Genomic DNA, 16,672 nt, shown 5'->3' on the forward strand with positions numbered 1-16,672 from the left:
AATGTTCGAGCAATTAGCCTAAGCCACCTTCCCCTGTGCCCATGATCTTGGCATCATTCATGTGCCGGAGGAGAAGCTGGCATCTGAGAACTGTATAGATGATGATAATGGTCATTGTCGTCTATGAAATTGAAAGAAGATCAATGAAGTGACTTCACACTGCTGATAACCTTTTTCTTGTCTAAATCTGACTGATACTGTTGCTACTGATGCTAGTTGTGTGGAAAAGCCATGGTTATAGAAAATGCCCTAAATCATGAGGACTGTGCAGCAAAGAAGCTCAAAAAACTTCCTGTGGTGAGACCGCCAACTAGAGACAACGACATGAAGCTTCCTGCTGCCTCGAGTTCTTCCGGTTCAACCCACTCGGCAAAACCCATCATGCAGTTGCTGCCCAAGTAACCATTTGTAATGCCAAAGAGCAGTTGTACAATGAAGAGGTAAAAGAAATCGGATTCAACGGCAGCGCCTTTCCCACCAATATTGCAAAGGAAGTACAAGGGTATGAAGAAGACTCGCGCAATGGACAAGAAGAACAAGAGGCGTGGGCGATGTGTAAGACGTAGGGCAGGTAGAGCAGGTCCCACGCGGCCCATGAGGTCACCAAGATTCCAGAAAAAGAAACCCAAAGGTATAAACGCTGCTGGCTGGAAAAGGCGAGGTGCGGTTGATGGATCGCGTACGCTTAGTACTTGAGGGGTGAAAACTGGGAAGAACATGGTGATTGTGAAAGTGAGGAAGACGGCGCCCGCGAGCCAGAAGAGCTTCTTCAGCATTCTCGTCAGCGGTATGCTCTTACGCTCGCTGTGAGCCGGGTCGTATTCTGGTCCTTCATCGTATGAGGCGTGCGACATACGCTGCTTGGAGCTAGCCCTGGAGAGGAGGTAGAAGAAAGCGACCAACGTTGCGGCAGAAACAGCAGTGGCAGTCAAGAAGTAGATAAAGGCAGACGTGCTCGACTCTTGCGGTGCTCCGTCGGTATGCTGCTTCCTCGGCACGGACAGGACGGATACGATTTGAGTGATGGAAGGTAGGACACCAGCAATGCCCTGACCAGACATGATGCCTTGCGTATACTCCTCTCTTCCAAAGCCGGATACATATGCGAAGACGCCGTTCTGACACAGGCCTGTAGCCAGGCTAGCGCTCAACACCATGACCATGAGGAAGGCGAAGTAGACACCGACAGATATGTTCAAGAAGAATTTTGTGGATATAGCGAGCAATGTGAAGACAACAGCGTTCAAGGCGAGGGATGCGACGATACGTTTGGGATAGTTGGCACGAGCCTGGAGCTTGGTCAAGACTATCATGGAGCCTAGGTTGCCTACCGTGGAGACACATAGAATGGAAGACTGGAAGTTGCGGAGGAGGTTATCGTTGGATTCGAAGCGTCGCTGAAAGTACGGGGCTGCTGCTAAGAACATGTTCCTAGTACGGTCAGTGTCATGTACACTGTGATGTCCAAGGTACCCACCAAGCCCATAGCATGGAAACGCCCAGCAGCGTGAAGACGGCATAGTCGGTCCACGAGAATGCCTGATCCTCTGCCTCGATGTGCTCGCCATCTGGCCGCTCAGAGCCGCCTTCTAGCGGTTCATACGATGCTGACGAGTTCTCGCGCTCGAATATCTGCCGTATCCGATCCATGATAGCAAGTGCCGTCGCGTTGGAGGTGTTCTCGGGGGTGTACTGCGGAGTTGCAGATATGTCGATGCACGTCTACGAGGAAGGGACGTCTTTAAAAGCGATACAAGGACTGTACGAGTGAGCACAGGCAGACATGTTCAAGCCGTCTGGGCACTAGTAAGACTCATGATCATATCGCGTGGGTGAGCTCGAGGAGCGACACGCGGGTGTAGATCGCGCTAGTGGACCGGGGCTCTGCGCGGCTTCTGGAATGCTTTGATGTCACCTCCCCGCGCTGCCCCTCCGATTCGCTGGGCCGTCTCACCACCAGAATATCCATTCGACATATTGCACTAGACTTGGGACTATTCATCGAGACCACGCCTTTCGCTTCTTACCACAGCAATGTCGTCACAGCAACTCCCCCCAAATACAATCTCCATCAAGCGAAAGCGCACCGATACGCCTGTCGACTCTCTTAGGATCGAGCATGGTGAAAAGGAAATCAAGCGACAAAGGAGCAGCAACTTTGCATATAGGCGTCTCACAAAGCCGGGCGACCATGTCCAACAGGTATCATCAGCACCGCCCACACCGACTCTCGCGCGACGCTTCCGTCTCGATCCCGTTTCCAGAATAGGCGCCAAACGGCATTTCGTAGAAGAACAAGAAGTTGCAAAGAGGGAGAACGTCTTAACTGGCGGACAAGTACAAGAGCCAGTATCAGACCCCACACCAGACTCAACACCGCGACCACGAAAGCGGCCAGGCGCAGGCAGCGCGCTACACCACTCAGCCAAGCCATCCATACACCGAAAACCGCCAGTCACCGAGCCCTCAGAAAACGATGTCCGCAATCTGGAAGCCTTGTCAAAAGAGGTGGAGAAAGTAGACAATCTCGAGATCCCCCTTCCCTCGCCCTCAAAACACAAGCCCAAAGCTCCAGCGAAGCGCTTTGCAGAGCGACATCCTGATAAAGCCGCAGCCCTCGCAGCCCAGGACGACCCAATGGCTGAAGCCGACGCAATGGATATTGACAGCGAATACGTATACGACCACTACGTCCGCGAACCTGTTCTACCAGACGCCCCAGCGCCCACAGGCACAGTCGGTCTCCTAGTTATCAGCGAGGAGGACGCAGATTGGTGGGACAACGAAGAGGGTAGCGACCGGGAGTTTGATACCGATGATGAAGATGAGAATGCCGAGGATTACTACGCCAATGACTATCCCGAGGATGAGATGAGCGACGACGATGAGTTTGATCGGAATCTTTATCAATCTAAATATCGCCATGGGAGCGATGACGAAGAGTACAACATTGGAGACGATGATGACAATGCCTTGGGAAGTGGAGAGGACGAAGATGATTTGCATTTCAAGATGACGGTACCAAAAGCACAGAGAGTGGGGTATTGGGGTATGCAAGGGGAGTCGTAATCAGTTGTCTTGCTTTCGCAGCACGTCAGCCACGATCCTTCTTTTTGTTTTTTTCTACCGTATTTCGCCATCTATACCGTCCTCAGTCTTCATATCAGATTCTCGGGACCTAAGAAACCAAGGCTTTGCAACAGATTCAAAGAACATTATATCGAGTTCAAATGATGAAGTCGTATTACCATTGTCTACTCTGAACGGACTCCTGATGGACATAAAAACAAAGAGGGTATCATATCAAACTCCCAAACCCAAGTAGTAATACAGGAACCGAACCCCGAAGCCTTTCCTACCCCATGAAATGATTATCATGCAATCGTCATATCCCAGCCGTGAGCGTGACTACATCTTTACTCCATCAACCCCCAACCAAACTTGGCGAAAAAGCCGGTCAATGGACTTTGCTGGCCGTCTTCTGGGCTAGCCCTACCTTTGGATGAGACCGCCTCTTCTTCGATATCTTCGCCTGTAGATAAGAGCGCCTTTCCTAGCATAACCTCCTAGGGCATGTTGGCATTCGTGTTCATGTCTTTGCCCTCGCTTGCGACATTGGGTACCTGCGTCGGCTCTTCCTCCTAGGTAGCGCCAACACTCGCCATGCTGCCCTTCCGCTGTTGTCCGGGACCTGGTAGTTGCCCAGGGAGGATTTGTCGAGGCCCACCAGCACCAATAGCGCTTGGTCTCCTGCTTCCTGCTCCACTGTCTAGACCGGCGCTCAGTGGTGCACCAAATCCAGCGCTTTGTGGGAAATGCTCATTGGTTGCGCTCAGAGGTGCGCCCATCATGCCGAGTGCCATACCACGTCCAGTGCTCATGCTGTCACCGCCTGAGAACATGGATCCACCTCCGCCCGGGGGTGCGCCGAGTGCTGAGCGGATCATGCCTTTCATACGGATGTACTGGTACTTTGAGCGTTGCGAGGTATGCGTGTACGTTGCCATGGGTCGCGGGCGGTGTCGGGCGAGGGCAGCCATAATGGAGTCTTTCTCTTCGTCGGAATCAACAGCGCCTGATGGCTCGAGGTCTTCAGGGAGGGGCGCATTGGCGTCGATGAGAGACCCTGGGCATACGTTAGCATACCAAGTATGGAGGTTAGCGATAGTGTAATACATACTTTGGATCTTGGCCTGATTCTTCTTCTGATATTGCGCCAGCAACATATCGTATGGCAGACTTCGGCCTGGAACAGCCCTCTTCAGACCCATGCTATGGCTCTTGCAAGTCAAGCTTCTTGCACAGTATCCGCCATTTGGTAGAGAAACACCGCACTGCCTCTCGACATCGACCGGGCCCTTGGGCTTTGCTCCCTTCTGTTTGGGTTCATCCTTCTTCTTTTTCTTAGCGTTGGGTGCCTTCTCTGCGTCACCCTCAAGTTTCCGCTTCTTGCCCTTCTTTGCGCCGTCGCCGTCTATCGAAGCACCTTTGATGGCTGACTTGCGTGATTTGCCGCCCTCGTCATCTTCGCCCTTCTCTTTCCTAAGAGCTGCGTCTTTGGCTTCCTTGGCCTCTTTCTTCTTCTTGAGCTTCTCTTGCTTCTTGTTCAGGCAGTCGCGAATGTGTGCAGCCGAGGATGCGCGGAGGACAGGCCGGCGGCAGTGCTTGCACTGTACTGTATCTACCTTGTCGTCTAGGGGCCGGCCGCTGGGGAAGCCGGCTATCGTTTTCTCGTCTAGAGGGTTTATTACAGGCGAGGTAGTCGATGGTGCGGGGGCTTTGTTCTCAATGTCTAGTAGTATATTAGATCGCCCTATAGACTTATGCGCATGTACGGATGTAGCGCGTTATGGAGGACGTACTGGTCGCATCGCTTTCCTTCCAATTTCCAGATATCGATGGCTTCGGGACCGGCTTCTTGATCTTCAACTTGATTCTTGGTTTCTCCGATTTGACCACATCTTTTACTGCGCTTGTATCCAGTAGGCTAGAGCTCCCTCCGGACTCTGTGGCTGAAGATGCTGCGGTACATTAGTCCCATTCGTAGCGGAGCCGGGGAGGGGTGCGGAGTTGAGCTCACCCTTTCGCGCGCCGTTCGTAGCCATGTTGGTGGCTCTATGACACCTGCGGAGTGCTTCGGTGTCCCTCTGATCGCTCCGAGAGATCTTTCTAGGTGCGCTACAAATGTTCCAGATGCGGAAATGTCTCTTGTTGATGGAATGCGACGAGTCTGGAGGCATGCGCCGCTGATGGGCTCCAGTCGCGTGAAGCTGCCGTGCATTACGTACTAACCCGAAATGGCCAACCGGTCAGCTGCTATCAATCGAACATCAACAGCCCGTAAAATGAAGCAAAACATTGAATGCCATACTTGAACCAAACACTATGCTAATGTCGGCCCGTTCCAGAACTAGAGCACGCATGTCTTAACTATATTCTCAACGTCGACATGTCTATGCTATAATCAGCGTCATCTCAGTTGGCTCCTCACCAAAATGTCGAGCATCACATTGTATACGACCGAACATTCAAGAACCTTTTTTTTTTGCATTTCCAACTACACTAACAATATGCTCATGGTAGATGCTAAGCATCATGCGCTTATGCAAGATGCTCCTGCTGGAAACTGCATCTGCATATCAAGCTCGATAAACTATTGAACATGTACACTCCCAAAGGACCGGCCGTAGCCAGATACTTGGTAACCACCTGAATCAAGTCTCCTAGCAAGCCATGCCACCGCAGTGACAGTCGGCCATGCGCCTTGCCGAACTCCTAGAAATGCAAAACATGTACTTTGAGCGCTCTTGCTCATGGTATCGAAACTCCGTAAATCGCCAAAAATATGCTGTGTCGTCAATCGTGAATACACCCCGGTTTTCCAACCGTTCTCTGTAGCTCCTCTGAGCTTCTTAGCTCCGTAAGCATTGCTGCCTCGTAAGCTGATATATAGTCTGTGGCCGTGTTTTAGAGCAAGCCTATGGCCATTTCTGTTATGCTTCGCCTCCTGTGTGGGCTTGTGGAACCAAGAGACTGCGTTAGCGTCCTCGACCCTTGGCCTTGGTCACCTTCACGGCCTTCGCCTTGCCCTTCTTCGGTGGTTCGTACTCCTCGATGTGGTTATGGCCGGACTCCTCGCGCATGATGCTGTTGGTCCAGAGCAAGCAGCGATCCTTGGGGACATCCTTGTCGGCGTGGGTCTTGTTCCGCGTCGACACTCGAGTCTTATTGTCATCTTCGTCATCCTCCTGGGGTTTGCTAGAGTCCTCCAGATGCTTCCGCATCTTGAGCATGTACTCAGCAATACGGTCACGGAACGCTTGAAGTTCCTTACGCAAAACACGCTCTCGATGACCGCGCTCATCGAGCCACGCAAGCAACTTGTCAATGTCTTCTGGGTCGTCGTAGTACGCCCACTGATTGGAGTTTGATAGGTGGGTCGAGCCTTCTTCACGCTCCTTGCGCTGCGGGATAGTGTATCCAAAACGCTGCATGTCTTGGGAGAGGGCAGGCTCCTCTAGGTTCGGTCCAAGTTCGTGCTCGCTCGGTCCCTGTACCCAGATGCGTCCATTGGCATACCCATATGCGGCAGTAGAGCTATTGGGAACACCGCCGAAGGGCATACCGTTGTGCTCAAACCAGTAGTACTTGTTCAAGAACCGATCCTTGCCAAGAATCTTGCTACGATGTACAAGAGTCTCGCGCAGATCATCGTCAAGCTCGTTGATGTTGTCCTCGCAATCTTTGAGCTCGTCTTTCTTCTTCTCGATCGCTTGCAGTAGCTTCTCCCACTCCTTCTGCTTCTTGGTTTTCTCTGCTTCCGCCTTGGCCTTCTTAGCCTTCTCCTTACGGGCTTCCTCAGCAGCTGCCTTGCGCTTATTCTTGTTAGCCGGGCGGGTCCTGCTCTTGGAGGCTGTCACCTCCTCGCCACCGTTTGCTTCAGCATCAGCTGCTTCTTTAGAATCATCGTTGACACTGGTCATAGACACGTCAACATCCTCGGTCATCTTGGTATCCGTAGGCGAGGCAGGTGTGTTGGCTGGGAGGTGAATTTTACGTTCCAAATCTAACTTGAACAGCTCATCGGCCAGCTCTTTGCGTTTGCGTTGGTACTCAATTTTTTCCTTGCGCAGACGGGTCATCTCCTGGGCGGCAGCGACAAGCTGATCGCGGAAGTTCTCAGTGACGACTGTCAAGCTTAGGATCATGTCAAGTGCCGAGATGCGGAGATTAACGTCAAGCTCGACGTAATTGTTGGCGATGGTGGTGATGGTAGGCTCCTCATCTGGTGGGCACAGCTCGGCAAGAACTTCGTCGCAGGCTTCCTTCCTGGTAGAGTCGAATGATAGGCGATAGAGGAGTGCGACGACGATTGCTTGCCATCCTCCGTCAGCGAAATTGCGGATCTTGCATTGCTCAACCCAGTCGAAATTATTGACGAACTCCTCAGCCTTGTGGAGTTCCCTTGGAGGCTCAGGTGTTGGTGTACGTGGCTTCGCCACAAGTTGCGCTGCGCCCGACTTCCTTAAGCTACTACGAGTAGTTCGGACTGGTGGTTCAGGCTCAGGGGTGGGCGTTGACTCCTCGCTTGAGTCTTCGTCTGATGAGTCTTCGTCGGCCAGGTTGGGCAGAGAGGTCTGGATCTTGCCGGAGTCGTTGACAATTTGCTTTAGGATTGCACAATGCATCTCTACAAACAACTCACACTCGACAGTCTCGTGCGAGAATCGCATAGCATCAACAAAGTCATCAAAAGTGAACGAGTCTAGCATGTAGATAGTGTCGTGGACGTTGAGAGTCTCCCAGATACAGAGTAGTGGGCCGATACTCTTCATTAAGATACCCGTCTTCTTCTCCTCCGCAGGTGGCTCAACTCCCTCAGGAACGTCGTCGGAGAAGAACTTTAGCGGCGGCCGGTTGACTTGTAGACGAGGTTGCTTGATCTCTAGATCTTCGCATGGATACTTTATATACTCAACAGGACGGGGCGGTGGAGGTGCCAGTTGAGGCTGTGGAAGGTTCGTCGGATGGGGACCTTGATGATGGTTGAAGCTGGTCTGGAACGGGAAGTTGATGGGCGGGCCATGGCCAATGGGAGGCATCTGCATCAACTGCGCAGCAAGGTGAGGTTGTAGTTGAGCCAAGAGATGTGGCGGCGGCGGAACATTCGCAATCGGCGGAGGTCCACTGTTGTAGATTGGTGGGCCGTTGATGAAATATGCTGGTCGATTAGGAGCATTGGCAGCTGCCCATGTAGGCATGACGCCTTGCTGCTGTGCGTAGGGTGGAGGGCCACTGGCGGAGAAGTTGACGAAGGCTGGCTGACCTTGCCCAGGTGGCAAAGGCGGCCTATGACCATTTATATGTGGACCAGGACCGTTTGGCATCTGCTGCGGGTATTGCTGTTGGACAGGTTGGGTCACGCCATTGGGTACACAATTGGCAGCTCTCTTAGCAGCTAGTAGGGCCTCCCTGGTTTTCTTGTCAGGGAGTTTAGTTGGGATGTCGTATCGCTTTGCTAAACTGTCCTTGACCATCCACGGTGCACCGATCCATGACTCACGCTTAAGCGCATTGCGGAGAAAGGCCTTTAGGATGAGCTTGGAGTAGGTTTTCCGATCCCGCTGGAGTTCCGAGGCCTTGTACTTGGTGACGGTTTCACCGCCATCTTCCATTGTGATGATATAGGTGTAAGACCGGATGCTGTCATCCATCGATTGGCCAGTGAACATGCTGTGTAGTCGGCTATTGTCCGTGATTTCAGTAATTTTGCCAAAGCGGCGCGAGTGATCGCCTTCGACAGAAACCCGATCACCCAGCATGAATTGCTCCTTGAAATGCTGCGATGATAAGTCAGTATGACGTTCTCGCGTGAGAATTTGATTTCGCTTCGTGAACATACATCGTAAACATCATTCACTGTATAGGTGGTTAGCAAGGACCCACAGGCTGAGCAGACGAGATTGACTCACCTAGATCATCCATTCGATGATGATCTTGGAACTGGACATAGTGAAGAACAGGAGATCTTAAGACATCCGGGAAGATGCTGTTTATCTCTTTGGTGGCTTCCGTCTGCACGGATGTTACCTCCTCATCGGCCTTGACGAGCATTGACGTGGAGCCTACCTCGCTCTCCTGGGCCTCGAAATAATTGTAGCCTGAATGACCCGTTGCCTGGCACGTGAAGCTCCGCTGTTGGTAGAAGTCGTACCTATCCTTCGTCAGCTACATCCAATGACTGACGTCATTTCATGCATTTTCTTACCGCTCAAGAAACCTCTCATAGTCTGTGAAGACCTCTCCAGTCTGTTCAATATGCCACACCTATCCAGCAACTTTAGCATATATGTTCTGTGGTTCAGCAGAAAATGTGGCGTACCTCAGTGCTATCGTCGAGGTTCTTCGGTAGGGATTCGTATTTGACGGGCTTGCGCTTGAAGAGAACCTGTGACCTTCTCAGAAATCGTTCGTATATAGAGCGCGACCCAATACATACCATGTTGGCTTAGACTCTAGCTCATGTAGCCTTCTCGGTGTCCGCTGTATCGCGTCGCAAACTTCGGAAGTGTCGCGACAATCGAAACGCGCCGATTACCTTTTCTAGAGGTAGTTCGTGGTAAGATACGGGGGCAATGGCCCCTCCGTAGGCGGTAGAGCGAAGACCTGTCTTTACGCGCCAGAAAGAGGTCTCTCGAAATTGTCGTCGCACTCTTCGGTGGTCCGAATAGCGTTCCGAGACGCGTCTATCGGTTCCGAAAGCGCGTCTAGGCGACTTGTGGGTGAGTTCGTGGATACTGAGGGCGTGATAGTTGAGAAGGTGGGAGGTAGGGTGGAGAGAATTAGTCGGAGAGTAGTCAATGGGGGAGAAAAGCGAGCGGAGGGTAGTAGAAGAGGCCCGTAGTCCCTTGGCACTAGATACCATACTTGATCCGGCAAGGACTGCCTTCGCACCCTACCACCTACGCATCAAATCTACGCACCCCACTAGCATCAAAATATCAACGTGTTTGGACTCTTTAGAACCGTCAGAATGAGTTCTATCCAACTGCGATTTGTATGCATCGTTTTATTTCGCTACGATGAACCTTCTGTTTTATCAAGATCGAGTGTAGGTTGGCCATGAGAAGCTCATGCCTTGAGCCACCCCGAGCAAACCCTGGGGGCAGCCTGACCCACTTGCTCAGACACACCAAGTCACCAACTCTACCCCCACCTCGAGCTGCACGTCAGGGGGCATGATCTCAGATCTTGAGTCAGACATCAATCGGATATCTTCACAATATCAGGGTTACTCTAGGATGTTTGTTCACTGTCTACTCCCGACTGATGCTGTCGTGGCCTTCTTTTGCTACACAGAAAGTAAGCGTATGATACGACTTGGATCTCCGAAACATCCGTAGTGCTCCTTGAAGTGACAAAACAAATAAAGTTCATTCAATTCTCACATACCGTCGTCCATTTCTGTGCCATTGCACTTGAGACGAAAGTCAACTCAACTACAAGATAACATAAGAAGCGTTGTGATATTTAGTGAGGAGATTTCTTGTCCGAAGCCATGAGAGCAGGAAGAGCTGCGTTGCAAGTATAATTGGGATCGGAGTATCTACAAGTCGAAGTACACGACCAGAAAGCCTACCCAGCTGCCCACCACTCCAACTGCTGAGTATGAACTTGTAAACATGAGCGGCAGGAATTCATATCGAGAGCCAAACACTATCCCGTGAACCAATGAGCAGTACGCAATCAGAGGAATCGAAAGAGCGATATATAGCAGAGAGAAGCGATCAAGCAAGAAGATCCTGGGTTTGGGGGAACTGTGGCATGTCAGTGTACGATCAAAGAAAACAAGATGGCACCTACGCAGGAGCTAGCCTATCGAACGTGATAAGAAAGAGCACGAGCCAGAAGATGGTGTAAACTGTTTTCACGGGAAACTCGGCTGCTGTGTATAGTAGGGGGAAGAGTGATACGTGACCGGCGACAGCTAGGGGTCGGAAAGCGCCAAAGTATCTACGATCTTGGAGCGCTATCAGGCTGAATGGGATTATGATTAGCAGGATCGCCTTCTCGTGAACATGCCATCCGAATAAGAAGGATGCATAACCGCAAAGTGTCACAGCACCAACGAAGGCCTCCCAAGTCGGTTTGTATAGGAGACGGAGGAGAACGGGCTAAGCAATGTCAGTTCAGTGGTTGTTTTGCGACGCAGATATACGTACTATCTGTGTACCGAGTGTAAGTAGGAAGCAAGTCAAAGGGCTTATATCTGGAAGCACTGCGAAAGAGGTATCTCCGACAAGACCTCGAGTGACACTATTCACTGCCTCTTGATCAACGTGCAGCCCGAGGCGTGGGGCAACTATACATGTTAGCTTGGTACACTATAGTGATGGCAAGTTGCATACGGTAGATCAAAACTCGATCAGAGAACGAATACATGGCCCAGACGTTCGGCGCCCAATACGCATGACATAGACCTCGCGAGAATGGGAACAAGCGACTGAATACTTGCGGGATCTGTTCCCGTATCGCAAAAGGACCGAACGCGGCTACAAAGACAGCAACGATACCTACTCCTAACTTGATACAATTGAAGAATTGAATGTTAAAGTACGGGAAGGACGACCGCTGCGCTAAGCAATAAGCGCGCAGAAGGTAGACAAAGTACGCAGGTGCGAGATACAAGTAGATGTGTTTGAGGCACAACAACGCTGCAAATAGCAGACCGGACAGTAAGAGCGTCGAATTGTTGCGGGCCAGGACCATGGACAGTACAAGGATGCCGTAGAGGAAGCCATTGTACTGAAAGTGGATGTGGTCGATGATCAGGAGTCCTGGAGACAACAAGACGGAGAGTGCAGCGGCATGAGCAGTCACCTTGGACTTTGACGTCTTCACATAGCTGGTGAACATTTAGTAACAGGCACGTCAAGTAGGGTGGTAGGTAAGTACAGGTGCAAAGCGTAGACCAAGACAAGCTCGGTAATGATGACTGTAGTACGCTGAAAGTATATGGTCTGCCAGCTGTCGTATCCGAGATCTTTTACGTTGAGCAGAGCTGGGTCAACATATGCTGCAGCTTGAGATAGTAGCCACTCAAAGTAGGCGAAGAAAGGCGGATAGTCTAGCGTCCATTCTGACGTTTTCTGTGGACAGCATTAGACTGGGATACTTGAATGGCGTCGATGGCACGGTTGTCTGACTTCGTAGTACCACTCGTTGATGGGTAGGGAATGCGTTAGAGCTAGCCAGTTGCGATGAACCTCGAAGTCGGTCGACTTGCTGCCGGATATGGTCAGCATGGACGAAGGATCAAACATGAGAATTATGCATGTAGACGTACTAAGCAGGAAACAGCAGCACCTTGAGCGCCGTGGCCACAACGGCGCACTGCGCAATGGACGGATACAGTTCTGCCATGGGAGAATTGACAGCGGGTGGATGCACGATCGTCGGAAAGCACAGATTGACCAGTCGCTCGTAGTCCGGCATCACGTGCTCGCTTAGGGATGATCCCTGTACGAAGCTGGTCTACGTATGTACTGAACGCGTCAAACGACAGAAGGCGCAAACGTCATTCTAGAAGTCAGCAAACTCTCAGGGGTAGGCATGACACACGTGGAGGTTTCGCATAGTCACGTTTGACATCTGATACCCATAATACGGAGCGCTCCGTGTTTATTGCACACATAGCGACGATTCGCAGTAGTATACCGCTGGAACCAGACCATGTGGAAACGTTCTGTATCGATTGCTGAGACGAGGCGGTAGACTGGCTGGCACTAAGGGCCATCCTTACGCCTGGAACTGGAGCCGCCGCAATACGATCTGGACCCTTTCGTGTTCGCGTGACAAAGGGAAAAAGGGACCCGTCTTAAGAGCAGCACTATCAGGCGGCTCATCTAGTCAGGGACGGAGTGTGCATATCTGCAATTACCCGTCGTCCGCATCCGTTGCATGGCTCCGAGCTGCACCGCCGGTAGCACAACACCATCTACGCCAGGCACTGGGGCGCGTTGCTGCACGAAATACCACGCCGCCTAGCACAGGCGTCTACGGGTTCAGAGAACTGCAGGGCAGCGGTTGGTGTCGACGGTGGTTTGCACGATTCATACGTGGTCTGCGCGTTTAAAATAAGCGGTGCGCTAGTTGTCCGCTTTGGGCTGCCTCATTTGCGCCTGCCTCCTAATGTGCCCTGCTAGTTAGCATTTCTCACCGACCTCTTTCTTCGCTCCTCCGCTCCGACTTCAGGTCGCATCCCTCTTCTTCGATCCCTTTCGTTCATTACCTCCTCTTCTCCCCCGCATCGAGGCTCCCGGCAAAGCTTGCTTCTTTGCACTTCATTCTTATTGTTCGCTCTTTTAGTGTACGCATCCTCAAACAAGCCACGCGAGTTTGTTCTTCGGAAACTCTGGCACACTGCATTTAATTGCGCCCCCGCTGCGTTCACTATTCAGGCCTGCGACAGGACCCTTTTGGACGTCTGTACCTGTATCATTTAGGCTGCCATTGACTGTGTTGTGAGCTTGTCTTGTATTGTTAGACTTGCAAACGACTCGTTGGCATTGTGCTTTTGGATGTACGTCTGCACAATTACATCTTCTCCCATGTGAGATGAGACTAACACGTACAGACCGCTCTACATCTTGTAATACAGCAGCATCTTCCTAAGCCTAGCGACCACCCTGCAACCGGTTGCAACTTCACCTTCTGAAATACATATTTCGCCGTCCGGTCCAACGAGTCCCGGACGCAATAATACACCTTCACCACGGCGGTTCTATCTCAAAGCGCGCGGGACAGCTTCAGTCTGCCCCCGCACCTTCTCGGTATGCAGCAACACGAGGGCGCCCCCAACGCTCCTAGCGGACCCCGTCTCCAGTCGAGCTTCCACAGGCAGATGAACGGCGGTGGTCATCACGGCTTTTCCCACGGCGCCTTCGCGACAAACCAGCCCGGCTATGGCGACCGGCACCCGGAGAGGGCGAACAACATGTCTATCAACACCGGCAGACTCAACCCTGGCAACCAGAACGGCAACGACTTGCAAACTCCAGGCACCGGTTTCGACATGAACTTCACTCCTCTGCTTCCGTCCCAACTGCTCCTCGGTAGCCCCTTCCAGCCCGGCTCGCCCTCCGCTTTCGCTTCCCCGCAATTCCAGAACTTTGCACAGTTCGCCGGCCAGAACCAATCGCAGCAACAGAACCACCAGTCTAACCATGTTGGCAGCCCCTTGCAGCAGCCTCTCTCACCGCAGCTCTACCAGAACATGGTGTCCCCCACCAGTGGTTTCTTCGGTGGCCCGCAGTCACCTACTGGAGGTTTCCCTGGTTACGGCGCGCAGGGTCTTGGTGGACTCGGCTCCTCCATGCCGATCGCCCCTGGTCTTGTCTCTGGAACTAGCAGGACCGTCTACTTGGGCAACATTCCTCCTGAGACTTCGGCAGAGGAGATCCTCGGCCACGTACGCAGTGGTCAAATCGAGTCCGTTAGGCTTTTGCCAGACAAGAACTGCGCCTTCATCTCCTTCCTCGACAGCAGCTCCGCCACCCATTTTCACTCTGACGCAATCTTGAAGAAGTTGTCCATTAGAGGCCAGGACATCAAGATCGGGTGGGGAAAGCCGTCACAGGTCCCCACATCCGTGGCCTTGGCAGTGCAGCAGTCGGGCGCTTCTCGCAACGTCTACCTAGGCAACTTGTCCGAGGATGTTTCAGAGGATGAACTCCGCGAAGACCTCAGCAAATTCGGCCCAATCGACACCGTCAAGATTGTCCGGGAGAAGGCCATCGGTTTTGTTCACTTCTTGTCAATCGGAAATGCCATCAAGGCTGTCTCTCAGCTTCCCCAGGAGCCTAAGTGGCAAGCTCCCAGGCGCGTCTACTACGGCAAGGATCGATGTGCATACGTTTCCAAGACCCAGCAACAGAACGCTGCGCAGTACCTCGGTATCGCTCCCGGATACGCCCATGTCCTGAACGGTGCGGACCGCGACATGATCTCCAATGCGCTTGCTCAGCAATCCGTCGCTGCTGCCGCTGTCGCAACCTCTGCTGGAGGTGTGAACAACTTGGGTAACCGAACGGTGTACCTCGGAAACATTCACCCGGAGACTACTATCGAGGAGATCTGCAACGTTGTCCGTGGTGGTCTCCTTCATCACATTAGGTACATCCCGGATAAGCACATCTGCTTCGTTACTTTCATTGACCCGACATCGGCTGCATCCTTCTACGCCCTTAGCAACCTTCAGGGGCTGATGATCCACAACCGTCGGTTGAAGATTGGCTGGGGCAAGCACTCTGGTGCTCTTCCCCCTGCGATTGCCCTTGCTGTCAGTGGTGGTGCTTCCCGTAACGTGTACATTGGCAACCTGGATGAGTCTTGGACAGAGGACCGTCTGAGGCAGGATTTCTCCGAGTACGGTGAGATCGAGCTGGTCAACACACTGCGTGAGAAGAGCTGTGCATTCGTCAACTTCACCAACATTGCCAATGCCATCAAGGCGATCGAAGCGATCCGCGGTCGTGACGAATACAAGCGATTCAAGGTCAACTTCGGAAAGGACCGATGTGGTAACCCTCCCCGCCAGATGAACAGCCAACAGGCTCAGGCCCAGCAAGCCGGTAGCGATGGCCTCCAGTCACCGTCCCCTATCAACGGACTGCATCCCAATCGCGCTGGTGCATCAGTCTCACCGACTGGCTCCGGCGCCCCAGGCTCTGGCCAAAGCACCAACGGACAGTTCCCCTCTGTTCAAGCACCTGCTTCTGGTAACATTATGAACTCTGGCAACAACAACCCCCTCATGATGTACTTGCAAGCTCAGCAACAGCAGCAGCAACAGCAGCAGGTCGAGGCCAGCATGCAACACCAGCAGCAGCAGCAGAACCAGCAGCAACACCAGCAATCGTTCCAGTCGCCGCAGGCTGCATTCTACGGCGCTGACTTGAACACTCCTCAGCCACATCACTCTCACAGCTCCCATCAGAGCACCTCAAGCTTCAGCCTGATTAACGGTACCTCAGCTGGTGGCTCCGGTGCTACTACTGTTGGTGGTCTCCTTGCGCCCTCCAACCTCAACTCGCGTGGTCAACACTCCCGTGCTGTCAGCCTTCCTGCTTTCACTCAAGGTCCCTTCAACCACTCCATGCAGCAAACACAAGCACCCCAGCAGGGCTCCTTCGGCAGCCTGAGCTCTGGTATCGGTGGCTTCGGCAGTGGTAACGGCGGTTACGGTCTCGCCATCCAGGGTGACGGTGGTCTTCCTGGCTGGGCCGAAGAGGAGGTTGGTGCGCAGTAAGCGTATCCTAGATGTTGTGTATCTTCTTCACTGTGCGATACTTTCCCCTCATCTACTGGTTGGTTGTTACTACTACCTTCTCCTTCACACAAACTTTCTTTTGCATATGTCCGGTCTAGGGTTTATGGCGCGCAGCTGATCTAGCTTTGGGGATCGATCTTCAACTATGTGTTGTAATCTGAATGTGTGCGAAACGTTGCCTTAATACTTGACTTTACCACCTTCGCTTTCTTCTCTTTCTTCATTCGCTTTTTCTTTTACGTTGTAGTTTAGATACCTGTAGGGATACCTAGGGAATTGGTAGGAGGGAATGAGACTAGACGGTCTTACGAGTGTCTGGGCAGGGTAGGCCTGGCATAGTCA

At 52.4% G+C, this 16,672-nt stretch overlaps 6 protein-coding genes across 6 annotated transcripts; 2 read left to right on the forward strand and 4 right to left on the reverse strand.

The window, feature by feature from the left end:
• Positions 1-254: 254 nt before the first annotated feature.
• Positions 255-1,650, reverse strand: ALTATR162_LOCUS8864 (uncharacterized protein; the record flags this gene model as incomplete). The annotated part of the gene is made up of 2 exons (XM_043316497.1): positions 255-1,431; positions 1,478-1,650. 2 exons carry the CDS (start codon positions 1,648-1,650, stop codon positions 255-257), a joined length of 1,350 nt encoding a protein of 449 aa, XP_043172432.1.
• A 384-nt stretch (positions 1,651-2,034) lies between these two features.
• ALTATR162_LOCUS8865 (uncharacterized protein) lies at positions 2,035-3,069 on the forward strand (the record flags this gene model as incomplete). The annotated part of the gene is made up of 1 exon (XM_043316498.1): positions 2,035-3,069. The coding sequence occupies one exon, from the start codon at positions 2,035-2,037 to the stop codon at positions 3,067-3,069; it is 1,035 nt and encodes a 344-aa protein (XP_043172433.1).
• Positions 3,070-3,641: 572 nt separating this feature from the next.
• On the reverse strand, positions 3,642-5,105 carry ALTATR162_LOCUS8866 (uncharacterized protein; the record flags this gene model as incomplete). The annotated part of the gene is made up of 4 exons (XM_043316499.1): positions 3,642-4,126; positions 4,181-4,792; positions 4,863-5,021; positions 5,081-5,105. The coding sequence occupies 4 exons, from the start codon at positions 5,103-5,105 to the stop codon at positions 3,642-3,644; spliced, it is 1,281 nt and encodes a 426-aa protein (XP_043172434.1).
• A 933-nt stretch (positions 5,106-6,038) lies between these two features.
• ALTATR162_LOCUS8867 (uncharacterized protein) lies at positions 6,039-9,502 on the reverse strand (the record flags this gene model as incomplete). Its single annotated transcript, XM_043316500.1, has 6 exons — positions 6,039-8,840; positions 8,903-8,919; positions 8,973-9,214; positions 9,269-9,327; positions 9,383-9,448; positions 9,500-9,502. 6 exons carry the CDS (start codon positions 9,500-9,502, stop codon positions 6,039-6,041), a joined length of 3,189 nt encoding a protein of 1,062 aa, XP_043172435.1.
• A 1,104-nt stretch (positions 9,503-10,606) lies between these two features.
• Positions 10,607-12,495, reverse strand: ALTATR162_LOCUS8868 (uncharacterized protein; the record flags this gene model as incomplete). Its single annotated transcript, XM_043316501.1, has 7 exons — positions 10,607-10,817; positions 10,864-11,174; positions 11,223-11,362; positions 11,409-11,905; positions 11,956-12,149; positions 12,207-12,285; positions 12,347-12,495. 7 exons carry the CDS (start codon positions 12,493-12,495, stop codon positions 10,607-10,609), a joined length of 1,581 nt encoding a protein of 526 aa, XP_043172436.1.
• Positions 12,496-13,834: 1,339 nt separating this feature from the next.
• Positions 13,835-16,309, forward strand: ALTATR162_LOCUS8869 (uncharacterized protein; the record flags this gene model as incomplete). The annotated part of the gene is made up of 1 exon (XM_043316502.1): positions 13,835-16,309. One exon carries the CDS (start codon positions 13,835-13,837, stop codon positions 16,307-16,309), a length of 2,475 nt encoding a protein of 824 aa, XP_043172437.1.
• Positions 16,310-16,672: the final 363 nt, after the last annotated feature.

Source organism: Alternaria atra (assembly GCF_907166805.1).
Source record: "Alternaria atra isolate CS162 genome assembly, contig: 29, whole genome shotgun sequence".
NCBI lineage: Eukaryota > Fungi > Ascomycota > Dothideomycetes > Pleosporales > Pleosporaceae > Alternaria > Alternaria atra.